This window comes from Lacerta agilis, chromosome 10 (assembly GCF_009819535.1).
Source record: "Lacerta agilis isolate rLacAgi1 chromosome 10, rLacAgi1.pri, whole genome shotgun sequence".
NCBI lineage: Eukaryota > Metazoa > Chordata > Lepidosauria > Squamata > Lacertidae > Lacerta > Lacerta agilis.
This window is the reverse complement of record NC_046321.1, coordinates 8209205-8228151: the sequence shown is the minus strand read 5'-3', so window position 1 is coordinate 8228151 and position 18947 is coordinate 8209205. Positions and strand designations below refer to the sequence as shown.

General features: G+C 45.6%; 1 protein-coding gene across 10 annotated transcripts in view; it reads right to left on the bottom strand.

The window, feature by feature from the left end:
* Positions 1-4231: 4231 nt before the first annotated feature.
* The window catches only part of GATA3 (GATA binding protein 3), a 55747-nt gene continuing 41031 nt past the window's right edge, over positions 4232-18947 (bottom strand). For 5 of the 10 annotated variants that reach the window (XM_033162284.1, XM_033162281.1, XM_033162279.1 and 2 more), the window contains exons 4-5: positions 10842-10967; positions 4232-5628 (exon numbers count right to left, since the gene is read on the bottom strand). In XM_033162284.1, coding sequence (XP_033018175.1) covers positions 5344-5628; positions 10842-10967 — 411 coding nt within the window. In that variant the 3' untranslated portion in view covers positions 4232-5343. The remainder of the gene's footprint in view (positions 5629-10841; positions 10968-18947) is intronic. The other 5 variants (XM_033162276.1, XM_033162278.1, XM_033162277.1 and 2 more) reach the window with 3 other exon arrangements.

Below are 18947 nucleotides of genomic sequence, written 5' to 3'. Positions count from 1 at the left end.
GACTGATTAAACATACTTGCACGTCGCCAGGCCTCAAAATGTGCTTTTCTAATATGCTGACGGAAGGGTAGAATAGATTGAAATCTAATAGACAACATGTTTCGAGAGGGAGGAAAATAAAATCTGATCGGACAAAATGTATTGTGGTGAGGGTTTCTTTGTTATTCCCGGTTGCGGCAGCACACCAGAACCAAAACAGCCTCAGACAAGTGTTCTTTTAACCCGTCCAAAAATCGCCTTCTGATTAACTAAAGCTGTACTTGATCAATCTATTATCCATTAAACGGATTAGATTTTTAAAGAAAAGAAACCTTGAACCCCTTAAAACTGTCTTAAAATTTTAGGACCATGAGCATTAGAGAAAGAAGAATTTGGAAGCTTCGCAAGATTTCCCCTTTCAATAGGGGTGTTTTGGGTTTTTTTAAAAGACGCATGCCAACCGAAAAAGGGGATATTTTGGGTTGGGTAATTCTCTTGTCAACCCAATGCAAAAGTGATGAAAATTCAGCAGCTTTCACATCCAGTAGGAATTTAGCCAGATGACTGTCTAACGCTACACAGGGATGCAAGACCAGCGTATGGCAGTTCATTGTAGAGTCCAAAGAAAGTTCAACTTTAATACCAGCCATCCAGATACACCTGGCGTTAGGTGAGCCCAAGGAAAACCTCAATTCCATCCCTCAAGTTGAGGCTCCAGTACTTTGGCCACCTCATGAGAAGAGAGGACTCCCTGGAAAAGACCCTGGTGTTGGGAAAGATGGAGGGCACAAGGAGAAGGGGACGACAGAGGATGAGATGGTTGGACAGTGTTCTCGAAGCAACTGGCATGAGTTTGGCCAAACGCGGGAGGCAGTGAAGGATAGGCGTGCCTGGCGTGCTCTGGTCCATGGGGTCACGAAGAGTCGGACACGACTGAACGACTGAACAACAACAACATCCCTCAAACCCTGCTCCCCTTAGTGAATTTTAGCCCACAATTTATTGCAACAAAATAACATTTGATAGTTTTGAAGTAGCACGAGACTCCTTGCAGTTTGTAGATGGAAAAATAGTCTATGCAGTATATACATTGGCTAGAGTGTTGACTGGTTTGGCCCGAAGATATCCCACAAGGCAGAGTCAAAACAAAATAAAATAAAATAAAAAATTCCTTCCAGTAGCACCTTAGAGACCAACTAAGTTTGTTCTTGGTATGAGCTTCCGTGTGCATGCACACTTCTTCAGAACGAAAGCTCATACCAAGAACAAACTTAGTGGGTCTCTAAGGTGCTACTGGAAGGAATTTTGTATTTTGTTTTGTTTTGACTATGGCAGACCAACACGGCTACCTACCTGTAACCACAAGGCAGAGGAAGCTTAGGGTCAGTTTTCCTTCTCCTAGATGAGCTACCTTCCCAGGTTGATGAGCTCCATCTGCCCCTCACTTCCCTCTACAACACAGGCAGAAACAGCCTTCTGGATCGTTGGACCCACTATTGGTCTTGTCCATTCAATCCATCGGAGCCTGTCTTTGCATGCAGGGGACGGTCCCTAACTCACTGAGGGTTTGAGACCCATCAGCTACCCTTCCCTGGTTTAGCCAGCCAATCGAAACCATTCCCAGGGTCACATGTGGACAGCTTCTAGGAGCCACAAGGGGCAGCTGAGTGCAGGGTGGGGACCAAAGGTGGACCAACAACCCCAGAAGGAACACAGTGCGTTCCACCACCACAGGCCTTCCCCTAACACCTCAAACAACCCTTTAATTGCCTGAGCCTGTGAGTAAACAATAGGGCAGTAGTGGGGAGCCTGTAGCCCCCCAGATGTTGTTCGATTACAAAGCAGCCATCATCCTTAACCATTGACCAGCCCAGCTAGTGCTAATGAGAGCTGTAGTCTAACAACATCTGAGGGGGGTACAGATCCCCCCATTGCTGCAATAGGAGGAAGCTTCATGTCTGAGTGCGTTCGGGGCAATCTGACCTGTCACTGTTGTTTAGCATTCTTTCTGCAATTTGTGTGTATGTGTGTGTGTGTCTACACACACACATTTTTTACACAAAATTTGACATTATTCAATTCACTTTCAATATTATAATTTCTTACATTTTTTGCTTCCCATCCTCACATCTGTGATGCTCCTGTTGTATTCCTTTATCTGCTGCCAGAACTGCTGTGCCTTTTCTGTTGTATTCTCACCTATATGACAATCATTTATTTATTCTCCTTCCCTTGCTCGTGATTCTCCTGCTCACGATTTCATTTGACTATCGGGGGGTTTTTCAATAGTCCAAAAGGAACCTCCCCTCGTCAACCAAGTTCTCATCCTTTTGATCTCTTATTTTTCTGTCAACTCCTCCATCTCTGCATAGTCTGTTAACTTGAAAACCCATTCTTTTTTCGTTGGGACTTCCTATTCTTTCCACTTCTGTGCATACAGGATTCCAGCTGCTGTACTGGCATATTTAAACAACTTAACCATCTCCTTTGGAACCTCTGTCCTTATAATTCCCAGAAGAAATGCTGAAGGCCTCTTGGGAATAACTAATTTAAGCGCCTTCTTAAATTCAAATTTTCTGCCATGTGGTGCCCTCCAGATGTTCTGGGCTCCCATCAGCCCCACCTCCAGAACATCTGGAGCTCACCAGAGCTGATCAGATCCAGCAAGGATGCTCTCAAAATCCCAAAGCTTTGCTCAAGAGAAAGAGAAGATTGCATTCCACGATCTTGTCTCCTTCTGTGAGGGTCTGTCTTCGGAGCAACAGAGGCACAGAGCAGCTTTTATTGATGGGTTGACAGGTTCTTTGTCGGTCAACCCACTCGCACGTTTTGGGCAATTCAGTGGAAGGGCTTGTGAGCGTTCCCCTTCCATCATGCTTTTCGCTGCTGACAAGAGAGGGTGGCAGAGCATTGATCCTGGCAAGAGTGACACGGTTAATCCTTTCTAGTGCTTCAATGCAGCTGTGCATGGAATGTTGCGCATTTGCCAAACCATCAAGCCCAGGCGATGTCGCCAAGCCGGCAATTGTGGGGGGAGTCACTATTTGCCAGCACTCAAATGGTTAAACCCAAGTGGTTAGGGAACTGCAACATTTGCAGGTGGGGCAGAGGTGCCCTGGTCTTATGTGTACCTATTAGGGGGATATTAGGTGTGATCCCTGCATTGGAGGAAGTTGGACAAGATGGTCTTGTGTCTCTTCCAACTCTACTGTTCTATAATTCTATACATAATCTGGGCTTTAAAACAAACAAAAAAAACCACCATGCCCAGCAAAGCCAAATTACTCAGGAAAAAAGTTTGTGTGCGTGTTCAGGTATATGAAATATTCTGATGAAAATATAACAATAATCTGATCTTTATTCTGTTGTGTTTTACTTGCACACTACTTAGAGACAACGGCAACTGGATGCAATAATGGAATACTGAATGGTACAGGGTTTTTTTGTAAAATATGCAGGGATTTATGATAAGTAAAATGAACCATGGGATGAGAAGAAGGGAAGTCACTGGAATCTTAAGGATGTAAAATGAGTATTTTAAATTGTAAAACAGAACATTTAATGAAATTATACAGAGAGATCATGGCAACTGAGTACTGTACAAACTGTTGAGATAAACAAATAAACTATTGTGCGAACTAGGAAAGTCAGCATAATTTACCTTATTTTGCATTGTTTGTCGTACTTATTTCCCACTGCCACTTTTGCGGTGTCAGTTTTGCATCACTGATTCTGGTTTTACTAGTAGTGAAAGTCTCACCCCCAACCACTGGGAATTTTATTATTTCAGCCAGCTTTTCCCACATACTCTCTCATGCATATACTAGCAGCCATAAGGACCAGAAGCCTGATTAGTTTTTTTGCTGGGGGTGGGGGGTGGTTTAATAAAAACTGCCATTCTTCAGAAGATGAATTTTGCACTTGTTGGTGTTGTCTCATGACAGGGCCTTCTTGGTAGTGGCTCTCCTTTTGTGCAGCGCAGCTCTGGCCCAAGACATTTTAGCGCCTGAAGCGAACCACAAAATGGCACCCATCCCCCAGCCAGGGAAGGAGGGGAGAGTGAAGACCTACTTCAGGAACAAGGGCGGGAAGAGACCAGCAGTGCCTCCTCTTGTGACACAGAAGGGATCAAGAAGGGACAGCAACTAGAAAATAGGAATTGTTTCTGGTAAACACAGACAGTTGGACTAATGAGATCAAAGGATGCTTAACTCTATGATACGTCACTCCGAAAGCATAAGCAGACAAGAAATCAACAGAATTTAATCTAGTTTATTCTCCAAAAAAAGAGGGGGGAAATATGAAAACAAAATCAAAAGCGCAGTTCTTAACACTAGCAGTAAGTAAAATTTGTACAACCATTCAGTCTGTATCATAGGATGAAATAAATCTACATCTCGGTGTTTTTTTTTTTAATTTTGGTGCTTTGAATTATACATACAAACAACAATTACAGGAACTTGTTCACAATGCGTATAAGGCCTGGACAAACTCGCCGCGGCTACAAGCTGAATGTCACACCAACTGCCCTGAAACCCTTCAAAAAGAAAAAGAAAAAAACCTCCCCTATTGTTCAGAGGCCCCGTAGCCTGGAATGCATGACTTGCCTACAACTTGGATTAATTTATTTTTTAATGCGTCAAAACAACTTGAGCCAGTGAGTGAAGACAGAGAGAGAGAAAGAGAGAGAGAAAAAAAACAAAAAACAAAAAAATGCAAGTGGCAGTTTGTCCATTTGCCGTCCAACTTCGTTCTTCGCAGTCCGTACCAGGAAAACATTCAACTCAGTATTTCATTTGTGGTGCCTTGACCAACAAGCCATTTTCCTTTCCTTTCCTTTCCTTTTTTTTAATTTTTTTTACACAGCTAAGCAGATGTCAAGAGTGTTCTTCAAAAATGTACAGTATTTCTTACAATATAAGTTATACAGTGTTCAGCATCAATCTGCTTGTCTTTGGGGGAGCGAGTGTGGGGGGAGAGGTTGAGGGGGCGGCCTGCCATCTCTTCTTCACGACCCTAGAAACCCAGTTCAAGAGTGGACTTGCGTCAGAATGGTTTATTCACAAATGGGACCCCAAATGTGGTGGTTGGCGACGCAAAAAGACACTTGAGGAAAGCGCCCAAGAGTTCAACTCCCCGCGACAGTTGCTTGGGGGTGGGGGGGTTTTTTCGTTTCTACGCCTCCGTCCAACTTTTAAAGATTTCGTTTTTCTTTCTGTGCCCTTGTCCATTTCTGTGCAGGGGAAAGAGCTCTCGCCTCTTAGCAAGGCAAGGATTTATCAACGTACCTCTCGTTCCGAGAACTTAAAAAGAAAGAAAGAAAGCATCGCAGCGGGGATTTAAGTCTCTCTCTCGGGCGCGATCTTAGCCCATGGCGGTGACCATACTAGACGGGTGGTGAGGTCCGAAGGACAAGCTGGAAGGCGGGTGCATCGGGGTCGGCGTGGTGAGCATGTGACCCGAGTGGCTGAAGGGCGAAATGTGACTGATGGAGGACATGTGTCTCGAGAGGGCGGCAGGGTTGAAGGAGCCGCCCTTAGGGAAATCGTCCAAGGTGTCGTGGACCTTTTTGCACTTTTTCGACTTGCTAGACATTTTTCGGTTTCGGGTCTGGATGCCTTCCTTCTTCATAGTCAGGGGTCTGTTAATCTAAACAAAAATCAATTAATCTTTTTTGTGGGGCCGTCTCGTCTCCCACCCACCCCCCTCTGCTCTCCCAACTCCTCCTACTCCTCCTCCTCCAAAAGCTGTGGGCCGGCAGGTACATAGGGTGAAATGTTTAAAATGAAACTAATTCCTATCTACAGGTGGGTAGAAGAGTTTGAAGAAGAGTTTGGATTTGATATCCCGATTTTTACTACCCGAAGGAGTCTCAAAGCGGCTAACATTCTCCTTTCCCTTCCTCCCCCACAACAAACACTCTGTGAGGTGAGTGGGGCTGAGAGACTTCAGAGAAGTGTGACTAGCCCAAGGTCACCCAGCAGCTGCATGTGGAGGAGTGCAGACACGAACCCGGTTCCCCAGATTACGAGTCTGCCGCTCCTAACCACTACACCAAACTGGCTCTCTAGCCGTGTTGGTCTGCCATAGTCGAAACAAAATAGAAAATTCTTTTCAGTAGCACCTTAGAGACCAACTGTGTTTGTTCTTGGTATGAGCTTTCTGTTTCAGTGTATCTGAAGAAGTGTGCATGCACACGAAAGCTCATACCAAGAACAAACACGGTTGGTCTCTAAGGTGCTACTGAAAAGAATTTTCTATTTAATTCCTATCTGTCAGGATGGGATTTGGGGGATATCAGTTCCGGGTCTAACTGGGCACAAACGGCAGAGAGACCCTCAGACAGAGCAAGGCTGGAGGCCCATGTTTTGAAGTATGTTTTGAAGGAATACATATTGCCATCTAAAGAGTAAGGGCAGGAACTCCTGCTGCACTTCTGGCATCTGAAACAGTGACACAAGCAAAAGGACACAAAAGCCGCAAATCTGACTCGAGAGTCACTCAAATGTGAAAAGTTTAAACCCATACGCCATATGTTTGTTCAATTGAATGAATGCATTTAATTGCAAAGGGGGTGAAGTCGTTTTGGAAATCTATCAACCACCGGTAATTTTCTTTTGTACCGTCAAACCTCAGCTCCCAAACGCCTCCGTTTTGGAACGTTTTGGCTCGCAAACGCCGAAAACCCGGAAGTAAATGATCCGATTTTCGAGCATTTTTTGGGAAGCCAACCATCCCACACGGCTTACATTTGAGTGCAGGAGGTTCCTGCAACCAAACAGAAGCCGTCAAATGTTTCGGAAGCTGAATGGGCCTCCGGAACGGATGACATCTGACAACCGAGGTTTGGCTGTATTGCTGAATCAACGAGAATTGTATTCGGCTTTTCTTCTTCCCATCCCCCACCCCCCATTTTATGCAAAATGTTATTTTTATTATCAGTGTACATTCTTTAAAATACCAAAGAAAAGGTAAAGAAAACACCTCTCTCTTGAGCTTTCCACTTACCGAACCCCAAAATATGCTGTTTAGTATACTTTCATCCTTTTTTCTCCCCTCAACTGGGCTGACCCTCTTTCCCTGACAAACCCCTGAAAATATATTTCCCCAAACTTGTTGCGGTGATCTCTCACCCTTTTCTATGGTACCAATGCAGGAGAAGGGAGGACAGTTTCCTCAACAAATCAACCTGAACCTCTAACCAAAAGACCTTGTGATCTGCAGGTGGTTCGGGGCTTGTTTGTTTTGGTTTTTTCTAAATAAAAAAAAAGTAGGCCTGTGGTTTACTAACACCTTCCTTTCTCAACCTGGACTAAGGCAGTCTTAACTGGATGTGATCTGCTGGTGGCAACTAGCAAATGTCTCATTAATCGCTAAAAAGGAGCAGCTCGGCAGGAGGACATCTGCTTTGAATGCAGAAGGTCCCAAGTTCAACCCACTTTGAAACCTCTGAGAGCCTCTGCCGGTCAGTGTAGACAATACTAAGCTAGATAGTCCAATAGTCTGACCTGGCATTAAGGCTTTTTTTCCCTGAACTTTAGGGTTGTGTTTCGGTATGGGAGAGAATTCAATGCAGTTTGCATTTAAAGGCAGAACTACCCAATTCATATGGGAACAGAAACACAGCCACGTGACATCAGGCAAAACTTGCAGGAAAGATGAAGTCGCGACAACAGAGCCAGGAAATGACCTGGCTTGGTATGGTGGGAGATTATTATTGTTACTATTATTACATTTGTATATTGCTTTATGGACGCGGGTGGCGCTGTGGGTTAAACCACAGAGCCTAGGGCTTGCCGATCAGAAGGTCGGCGGTTCGAATCCCCGGGACTGGGTGAGCTCCTGTTGCTCGGTCCTAGGCTCCTGCCCACGTAGCAGTTCGTCAAATGAATACACTCATTAAAAGAACTACCCCATAACCAACCCCACTGGTTTTGAAGGGGGGTTGCGTGAAAGTTGCTGAGGGCAAAAGACTTTTTTTAAAGCCTCACATAAAAGTGAGAAATCGCTTTTAAAAAAAAAATTAAATGCAAGGGACATCATACAAAGCAATTGAAAAATCTCACCCCACTGCCCCCATCCACATTAAAAAGGTAAAGGACCCCTGACAGTTAAGTCCAGTCGCGAATGACTCTGGGGTTGCAGCGCTCATCTCGCTTTACTGGCCGAGGGAGCCAATGTTTGTCCGAAGGCAGTTTTTCTGCGTCATGTGTCCAGCATGACACAGCCGCTGCTGGCAAAACCAGAGCAGCGCACGGAAACACTGTTTACCTTTCCACCGGAGTGGTACCTATTTATCTACTTGCACACTGACGTGCTTTCAAACTACTGCTAAAGCTCTGCTATTACTGTTGTCGCTATAAGACGATTCTATTCAGTTATTTCCTTAAGGGTGGTGTGTTTTTGTAGATGCCTTTACACCTAGATATGGGAACAAAGTCTACCAGGCAGCATATTTTGGGGGGTGCCACTTATGCATTGTCAAAAGGAGAGAGAGAGAGAATGCATCCCCAAAGCAAAAGGCTCAAATTTGCATAAAATTTGCAAGTTCGTTATTTGTTCATTAAATTTATATCCTGCCCTTCCTTCCAAAGCAGCCCAGGGCAGCAAATTATAAGGTCTGTATCTTAAACAGAAGCACAAATCGTGCAGGCGTGCCCATCTGCCAAGTAGCTGACGGGCAAAACCTCCCTTTCTAATGCTTCTTGGTCTTTAAACCAGACTTGGGTTCAGGCAGTCCTTCAGATAAAAGACTCCCTCAAACAGAGGAATGCCCTCCGAGAACCCTTCAAATGCAAGACTGTCAGGTAGGCCACCCTACCAGATATATGAATAGCAAAGTTATTCTAGCGTGTGAATGTAGGCAAAGACTGCTGGACCATGTCAATGGCCCATCTAGTCCAGCATCGTGTTCTCGCAGTGGCTGACCAGGTGCCTGTGGGAAACCCGCAAGCAGGATTCCCTCTTGTGTTTCACAGCAACTGAGATTCAGAAGCATTACTGCCTCCATCCTTTTTTAAAGCCATCCAAGCTGGTGGCCGTTCCTGCGTCCTGTGGCAGTCAGTTCCGTAGCTCAACTGTGGGCCGCATGAAGCACTTCCTTTTAGCCGCCATGGATTTTCCAACATTGGGTGTCCCCCAAGGAAGAAAACTTTTTCTCTGCTCACTTCCTCGCCATTTTATAAATGTCTATCATGTCACCTCTCAGCACCAGTCACTGAATAACTAAAACTGCATCCAAGGAAGGGGGTTTAGCTTGGGGAAAAACCCAAGTTTTGCAGATGCGTGCATAACCTTAAGAGGAAACCCACACCACACCACCCCCAGGGGGGGACACTTCCCAAAATATCACGCTCAAAGGGCATGGAGTACTGACTGGATGCTGCAGGGAGGTGAGAGAGAGACGATGCAGGGTGGAATGGAGTGTGCTAGTATAGGGAACAGCTCATTGGCCAGCATTCCACCCTGGGACATTTTGTTGCAGGATGCACCTTTTCATATAAATCTCTTTTTATGAGCTTTATTTCTTTATTATTTGATTTGATTTGATTTGTATTTTCAAAAACCCTTCATCGGGGCGGTTCACAGCACAAAAACACAAAATACACAATAAAAACAAGGGCAAAAATGAAATGAAACAATCGCCTCTCTCGCTCCCACGAGCACGTCGATTTAAAACAGTCACCCCCAAACTCGGCCCGCGCCAGATGTCTTAGGACTACAACTCCCATCATCCCTGACCACTGGTCCTGTTAGCTAGGGGTGATGGGAGTTGTAGTCCCAAAACATCTGGAGGGCCGAGTTTTGGGGGGGGGGTGTCTGATTTAAAAGAAATATCAGGTGTACTAAAAGCACCCCGATACAGCCAAAGCAGACCTTTTTCACCCACCGGATAAAATCAGATTCACTTCTTTTGGAGAATTGCTTGTGTCACCTACTTAGGTACTTTCTTTCCCCCTTCCCTTTGAAGCAGGGGCGTGAAAAAAAATTGTTCCAGAGCTTTGTGAGAATATTAGGGTTGCCACCTTCCCCCCCCCCCCCCCTTGTAGGGCTTCTAACACTTTGACTACCATCCGACAGAGAGAAATTTAACAAGGGCCTTTTCCCCATCTTGTGGAGACAGTGTGGTTATGAGAATACACTGCACCTGCTAATTTTCTGCTGGTCTGGCCGCTCTTTGTGCCTCAGGAGCTCTGCAAGGGGGGGGGGGAAGGATGGCAACCCTAGCAAGAATCGAGACGCAACCTGCAAAGGGCCCCTGTGTATCCGCTGCCTTTATAATCAGGCAATATTCATTTTGGTTAGAATAATGTATTATCTAGCCAATACCTCAATGTTGGACTACTGGACTAGGACCTAAGAAGACCTGGGTTAAAATCCCACTCCCGCGTGAAGCTCCCTGGGTGACCTTTTCCCAATCACCTTTCCTCAGCCTATCCTACCTTACAGGGTTGTTGTGAGGATAAATGATTGGGAAGCAAATCATTTTCACTATCCCTGATCAAATTAGAGGGCAGAATTAAAATGTAATTAATAATAATAATAATAGCATATTGTACAATGTTCAGCCCCATTAAAAGGACTCTCAGCTTGCCTTCTCTTGCTTCCCTTATGTTACAATACCATGAAGTCACCATTTACACCTGACTAGCACAGCTTCATTCAGGCTGCATTAGAGTTCGCTGTACAGCATCGGTGTGCATTGAAGTGCGCTGTGTTCAACTAAAGGGCCCCAACCCCCAAGCAGGAGCTGGTGAGATAAAGCTCTGTGGTTTGCCTGTCCACACGCAAGCCAGGAAATATATTCTATCCTAGTTTAAACCCCCAAATGGTACTCTTCAGAGAGTTACCGCCTCACTTACATTGTGGAGCTTATAGTACAGCCCACAGGCGTTGCACACGGGATCTCCGTTGGCGTTCCTCCTCCACAGGGTGGTGGTGGTGGTCTGGCAATTTGCGCACGATGTTCCTGCCCTTCTTGCCGCTGACTGGGGTAGAAAAAGAAAAGACAGGCGTGTTACAAAGACATCGAAAGGTGGACCATGGAGCACTGATGTATATCCAAGGCAGTGAATGATAGTCAGTTACAGACATTTGCCACGATAAGTACTGTAGGACATTACAGGGATTGTTGCAGATAGAGTATAGTTGTGGGCATTTGCTCAGGTTCTGTATACAGTATATATTTATGCATCTTGCAGAACTGAAACAAAGTATTAAGAGGTTGGAGATGACCTGGGTTGTGTTCTGTCCATAGTTTATTGTATCCACAGATTTCCCATTGATTAATTGCATCAAAGTAACAACACACATCGTCTGTTATTCACAAGCCATGCAAAATTTACTCCTTTTTTTTCACTGGGGCTGTTCCCTCCTACAACACCAACTAAAAATACTCAACCATTCTCCTGATACTTTTTTATTTATTTATTAGAGAAAATGGTTTCCTAAATACGAGGAGTCTAGAAAAAATTATGAATGCGTGAAAACCCTTTGTGCATCAGTAATGGGGATTTTGGAACAGGCTTGCTAGTTAATACACGTTTTCAGAAGACAACAACATCACAACACCATCTAGCCAGTCCAATCTCCCTGCCTTAAATCAGAAGCTTAATTTAAGCCTGGAGTTTTAATTTGAGTCAAGTTGATTCCCCAGAAACTGGTTTTGAAAGCCACGGGTTTCAGAAATATGTACAAAGTGGCAATAATATCACCGTACAAAGGGCCAGTGTTGTTTATGCCCATTTTACAGGTAGGCAACTGAATTAGGTAGGCCAGGGATTTAAAAGAGAGAATTTGTGCTCTTTGCCTGCCATTTACCTTGCATCAACTCTCTCTCAAAAAAAATATTGCATCATATCCCAGAAAGGAAATGGCATGTACCAGTAAGTGACAAGAGTCCACTGACTGCTATCCAACTTCCTGACTTGGTTTAAAAAGCTACTTTAAAGTATCAGTCTTGCATCCCCAAATCTTGTTGGATTATGATCTTTAGTTTAGCTGACTAGCCCATGCACCAGGTTGTATACGGGTCTTTTTGGCAGGTGTTTAGAAAAGGCAAAGAGGCCGGAATCATATCTGAAATAAAGCAGCCATAACATGCAGCCAGGAAACTGTAATGTCAGGGAAATCGGGCCTGTGTTTTTAAGTGTTCCATTCCACAGGAGCGTGGAGTAATTCCAGCCCAGGTTTTGCACAAAGCTTACTTTCTTCCTTGTTTGGACTGTCCCAGTTCAGACTTCAGGGCTGGGGAACTCACAATACTGGAGTGAATCATTTCTCACACACACACACACACACACAATGTGTTAAACCCTTCTTCCTGGCACCTAGTTTTCTAGAAACCTGTTTTTTGTTGTTTTTCAGAGGCACGCCACATCCTTTAACACACACACACACACACACACACACACACCATGCCTGCATTGTGAAGAAAGAAGTCTGTTAAGGGCCTCTCATCCCTGAGAAATAGCCACGCTGCCTGAGGTTGATGGGGGGGTTGGACTAGATGACCCTTGGGGGCCCGGTCCCTTCAAACTCTATGAATCTATGTCTCTTTGAAAGCCCACCCTAGTTATAGGGTGATGTGCGAGGATACAGAATCATCTCCCCGTCCCCAGAACCTGGAGATGGAGGGAGGTAAGTGTTGAGGCATTAATCCCAAAGCAACTGCTCTGCCCCCAGACCAAGTGCCCCTCTTTTCCAGGGGCTGTCCTGGATTAACAGAAGCCATCCCGGTTCCTGATTTGGAATGTCCCACTTTTGAGAGCCATTGTGGTATAGTGGTTAAGAGCGGTAGACTCATAATCTGGTGAACCAGGTTCGCGTCTCCTCTCCTCCACATGCAGCTGCTGGGTGACCTTGGGCTAGTCACACTTCTCTGAAGTCTCTCAGCCCCACTCACCTTACAGAGTGTTTGTTGTGGGGGAGGAAAGGAAAGGAGAATGTTAGCCGCTTTGAGACTCCTTCGGGTAGTGATAAAGCGGGATATCAAATCCAAACTCTTCTTTTCCATAGGATGTCCCTATTTTCGTCAGAGAAATGTTGGACAGTATGGAGTTATGCGACTCCTGAGCCATCTGAAGGCAACCCTGGATAGGGAAGTTTTATATGTTTTTATATACGTTGGAAGCTGCTCAGAGTGGCTGGGGCAACCCAGTCAGATGGGTGGGGTATAAATAGTAAATATATATATATATTATTATTATTATGCATTATCCCTATTTTCATCGGAGAAATGTTGGATGTTATGGAGTTAACCTGTGCCACTGTTGTGAAGGAATCCACCTTCCCATCCTGGGGGAACAGAATCCCCATTGTTGATTTTAAGCGGCACTGCCTCATTTTTTTTAAGAAAGTCATTCGTAGAGCCTGTGTCCCTTAGGAGAAGAGGAAGGCAAAAATCATGTCCCCGCTGTGTCGCATCAAACAGCAAAAAGGAGGAAAAGCCAGCGTACGTATTCCACAGTGTGGAATACCAAATCATTAAGCTGTCATGCTGAAATTATTGTAACGGCTTAGCGATCTTTCGCAATGTGGAAGAGGCTTGTTGTTTTCGCATGCGGGGATTGGAAATATAAAGCATATATTCATACTCCAAGAGATTCCTGCATCACAAGTGGAAAAGAATAGGCGGTTTTGCCAAAGAATGAATCATAGAGGCATCTTTGCCAAAAGTAATTCTTAAAGTCTTTTGTGTACGTGATTGGCTGGGTGAAGGCTGGTTGTTCCAATAAGAGGGTATCAAAAGGCTTGCAGTGCAAAGGATGCCTCGTCTTAACGCCACAGTCATAAACCCGTAAGTCACACCAAAAAAAATTTAAAAACCTGCTCCTGTGTCGTGAGTTTAAGGCTACGGCAGAGCCAAAGTAGCTGCTTTCAGTGGATATGTTATAGAATTCTGTAACATTGCATTGGTGGTGTTGGTGCAATTGATGTTTGTTATAGATCAGGTGGAGGGACCCAGGTGGCGATGTGGGTTAAACCACAGAGCCTAGGGCTTGCTGATCAGAAGGTCGGCGGTTCGAATCCCCGTGACGGGGTGAGCTCCCATTGCTCGGTCCCTGCTCCTGCCCACCTAGCAGTTCGAAAGCACGTCAAAGTGCAAGTTGATAAATAGGTACCACTCCAGCGGGAAGGTAAACGGCGTTTCCATGCGCTGCTCTGGTTTGCCAGAAGTGGCTTAGTCATGCTGGCCACATGACCCGGAAGCTGTCTGCGGACAAACGCCGGCTCCTTCGACCTATAGAGCGAGATGAGCGCACAACCCCAGAGTCGGACACGACTGGACCTGATGGTCAGGGGCCCCTTTACCTTTACCTTTACCTTTTTATACATCAGGTGAACTGAACTCTCTGCATGGCCCACTAAGGCAAAATTAGCACCATCAACAATGTAAGGAGACTAGAGATGGAGAAACGAGAAAAGAAGAACCTACTGGGTCAGGGCAAAGACTCATGCAGTTCTGTTTCCACAAGGACCAACCAGAAGTCTACAGGAAGACCGCAAGCAGAATCTGTTTCTCCACAATCTTAAATCCAGACCACCTCATTTGCAAATTACTGTTTTCAAGTCTGCACAGAAATTCACATTCATTTTGCACACATTTTTTCCTAACATGTAGCCTATATTTTGGGGTGACCGCCGTATCCATCTTGCATGCAATTTCTTTTTGTCTTTGTGGGCCATTTTTCTTAATGTGCACATTTGGGGGCTGAAGAGCTGCACCGCAAAACTGAGACAAGTGCGGATTTAGAGCATGGGTAGGCAAACTAAGGCCCGGGGGCCGGATCCAGCCCAATCGCCTTCTCAATCTGGCCCGTGGACGGTCCAGGAATCAGTGTCTTTTTACATGAGTAGAATGTGTCCTTTTATTTAAAATGCATCTCTGGGTTATTTGTGGGGCATAGAAATTCGTTCATTATTATTTTTCTCAAAATATAGTCCAGCCCCCCACAAGGTCTGAGGGACGGTGGACCGGCCCCCTGCTAAAAAAGTTTGCTGACCCCTTATTTAGAGGATCAGCTGTGTTTTAAGTTCAGGCATTTTGTACATTTGCATACAAAATACGTGGACACATTTTTTTACCCGACCCTAACAGGAGCCCACTTTTGTTGTCGTTCAGTCGTGTCCGACTCTTCGTGACCCCATGGACCAGAGCACGCCACTGGGGCTCAATAACTCTTCTGCTTTGCTATCTATGGGGCAGATTGGGGAAAGAGTTTTGAAGCACCTGGATACCCTAACTGGTATGGCAGCAGGTCTCCAGAAAAGACTCTTCTCAAACCCTGATCCTTTTAACTGAAGATACCAGGAACAGAGACTTTTCCCCCATTGCCCCCCACTGCCACTGAATTCCATCTCCTCTGCCAAACACTTTTTCCCCCCTAGGGAGGGGCAACCCATACAGGTTTGCTATAAACAAATGCTCAAAAACACCCGCAAACATGGACTGATGTTGTTGTTCTACATGATAGAAAAACAGTCTCCCAAATAAGGTTCCCTTGGCTCCAGCCGCAATTATACCATGACTAACAAACTCCGTCAGTCCATACGGAGAGACTTTATACCATATCAGGCCAACAGTCCATCCAGTAACCTATTTTACAGAAGCTTTCGCAACTCCCCTCCCCTGCAACATTTATTCTTGCTCTTAACTAGCAATGCCAGGGGGTTGAACCTGGTCCCACCTATCTGCAAAATATCACGTGTGCTCTGCTTTTTGAACTGCCGTACTCCCGTAAAAGAGAATTATCCGGGTAATCCTTTGCAGTCACATTCATTCTGATGCTAAGTATGCCATAGAATAGGACCCCCATCTTTTGTCCTCAACTACAGTTTAATGGCTGGGTAGTTTGTTTCTGCCACCGGTGTCCAACTAACACAGGGTTTCCCAAACCTGCATCTCCAGCTGGTTTTTTTGGACTAAAATTCCCATAATCCCTGACCACTGGTCCTGCTAGCTAGGGTTCATGGGAGTTGTAGTCCAACAACAGCTGGAGACCCAGGTCTGTGCTTTAAAGTGCAATGTCAGAGTACTTAAAAAAAACGCCTTTAATCACTGATTCAGAGCAAATGGCAATAGGCAGGAAACCTGAATTGGCATTTGTTCCAATTCTGCATTAAAGAGCAGTTTTTCGCATCAAAGGCACCAGGGGTAAAAGAAAAAGAGGGGAAAAAACCTGCTCTGACAAAGCATTTTAAAACATAGAGCTGTCCCTAAAAAGCTTAAGTGGATGAGCCTCTAGGGAATCAATGGACTTAAGTCCAATGACTGCATAAATCTCACCAGGGAAGCAGAGCAAATCTAAAAAGAAAATATGTCTGCCGAGGACCGTCAATGGATCTGTTCGGTGCTCCCCCCCCAAAAAAAAAAACCCCACCAGAATTCTGTGCAACAGCAGTGCAATTTATGCACAAAGGAAAACTGAATTCTGCAAGCAGAATGCATCCTGTAACTTTGCCCATCTGCAGTTATTTCTTTTGCTTGTGCTGGGAGGTTACAGACAAGGAACACAGGAAACGCCTGCTGGATCAGGCCAACGGCCCACCTAGTCCAGCATCTTGTTCTCGCAGTGGCCAAACAGATGCCTGTGGGAAGCCCGCAAGCAGGAGATAAAACACTCTGCCCACCTGCAACTCCCAGTAACTGCATAGGGTTGGGGAAAATGTGTATACAGAGAGTTCTCTGCTGACATCCTCCTACACCCACACGAAATGTACAACCAATGGCAATTCTGTGTACCAACCTCTGCCTGCTGAATTTTCACCAAATCATTGTGGCCCACACACTTATAAAGCCTAGATTTGTAGCCCGAGGGACTAGGAATCTGCTTATTTTTCAATATGAGAGTTTGGGGGTGCTGAACTCTATTCCAGTTACCAAAAATTCACACTCCTAGAGCACTAACAATCTTGGAGTATGCTTAGCTCCACTGAGGGTATCAGAAAGTGACGAAAAAAAGGAACAACAGGAACCCCAAATTCACACAGCCATGGATAGCTTGAAAACACATCACACTTCCAGTTTGGCCCATGGCCATCCAAGTCAAATTTGAGCTTTAAGGCCATGCTTAAAATTTATACTGAAATCAGTGGGAACAAAATATATTTAACTTGAACTGCACTGAGTCCTTGGCATCTGTAAAGGTAAAGGTAAAGGCACCCCTGACCATTAGGTCCAGTCATGTCCGACTCTGGGGTTGCAGTGCTCATCTCATGTTACTGGCCAAGGGAGCCGGTGTACAGCTTCTGGGTCATGTGGCCAGCATGACTAAGCCACTTCCGGCAAACCAGAGCAGCACACGGAAATGCCGTTTACCTTCCCGCCGGAGCGGTACCTATTTATCTACTTGCACTTTGACATGCTTTCAAACTGCTAGGTGGGCAGGAGCTGGGACCGAGCAACGGGAGCTCACCCCGTCGCGGGGATTCGAACCGCCGACCTTCTGATCAGCAAGACCTAGGCTCTGTGGTTTAACCCACAGCGCCACCCGCGTCCCTTTTGGCATCTGTAGACATTGGCTTTAAGGACTGATGCACACCAGAGTTCTGTAGCAAAGCCTATTTGAGGTAAGTTAGCTCTGCCACGCCTTGGGGATGTGGCAACATTGATTTAGACACCTGTCACATTGTGGTGCAATGCGTTTGGTGAAATGATTATTATTATTTATTGAATTTGTATACCGCCCTCTACCCGCGGGTTCCAGGGCAGTTGCAACATAAAATCACAATATAAAAATACAGAGTACATAATAAAAACAAAACAACCCGATAATCCCTGCCCCCAACACATTTTTAAAGGGCGCTGGGTGCCAATCAACTCAGCCTGTAACAGAACGCTAGGCGATTCACAACACGGTTTGGCACACTCAGCTCCCTGACGCTAAATCAATTCATATTGAAGATACCTTTAAAAAGGGAGGACTGGAAGGGGCAGATGATCGCACGACAAAGAGCAGAATTTAATTGAGGGTGACAGCAGGGCTCAGCCCTGGAAGTGGTCATTAAAACCCAAGCTGCACCCTGAGACATGGACAATAAAAAAGGGATGGCAATTAAAAAGTTGATAGCATGGATGCCACTAGCTCCCACCCAGACTTTGGTTGCGTACACAACAGACATTTTAAACACAGTTCCCTTCTTCCAAAGGCTCCTGGGAGCTCTAGTTTGTAACTGCAGCTCTGCGAGAGGCAAACTGCAGTTCCCAGGGTTCTCTGTTAAAGGTAAAGATAAAGGGACCCTTGACCGTTAGGTCCAGTCACGAACGACTCTGGGGTTGTGGCGCTCATCTCGCTTTACTGGCCGAGGGAGCCGACGTACAGCTTCCAGGTCATGTGGCCAGCATGAAGAAGAAGAAGAAGAGTTTGGATTTGATATCCCGCTTTTCACTACCCGAAGGAGTCTCAAAGCGGCTAACATTCTCCTTTCCCTTCCTCCCCCACAACAAACACTCTGTGAGGTGAGTGGGGCTGAGAGACTTCAGAGAAGTGTGACTAGCCCAAGGTCACCCAGCAGCTGCATGTGGAGGAGTGGAGACACGAACCCGGTTCCCCAGATTACGAGTCTACCACTCTTAACCACTACAACACACTGTCTCTCTTCTGGCGAACCAGAGCAGCACACGGAAACGCCGTTTACCTTCCCGCTGGAGTGGTACCTATTTATCTACTTGCACTTTGACGTGCTTTCAAACTGCTAAGTTGGCAGGAGCTGGGACCGAGCAACGGGCGCTCACCCCGTCACAGGGATTCAAACTGCCGACCTTCTGATTAGCAAGCCCTAGGCTCAGTGGTTTAGACCACAGCACCACCTGCGTCCCAGGATTCTCTGTTGGGGTGCTTATATTGTGTGTGCATCCTCAGAGTGCTATGGCATACAACCAAAGCCTCATGCCAATCTGCCTTGGAAGGTTGGAAGGCCTCTGAAATTCAGGAGGAGCTAAGGGGTAGTTCCTCGTTCGTCTGAGG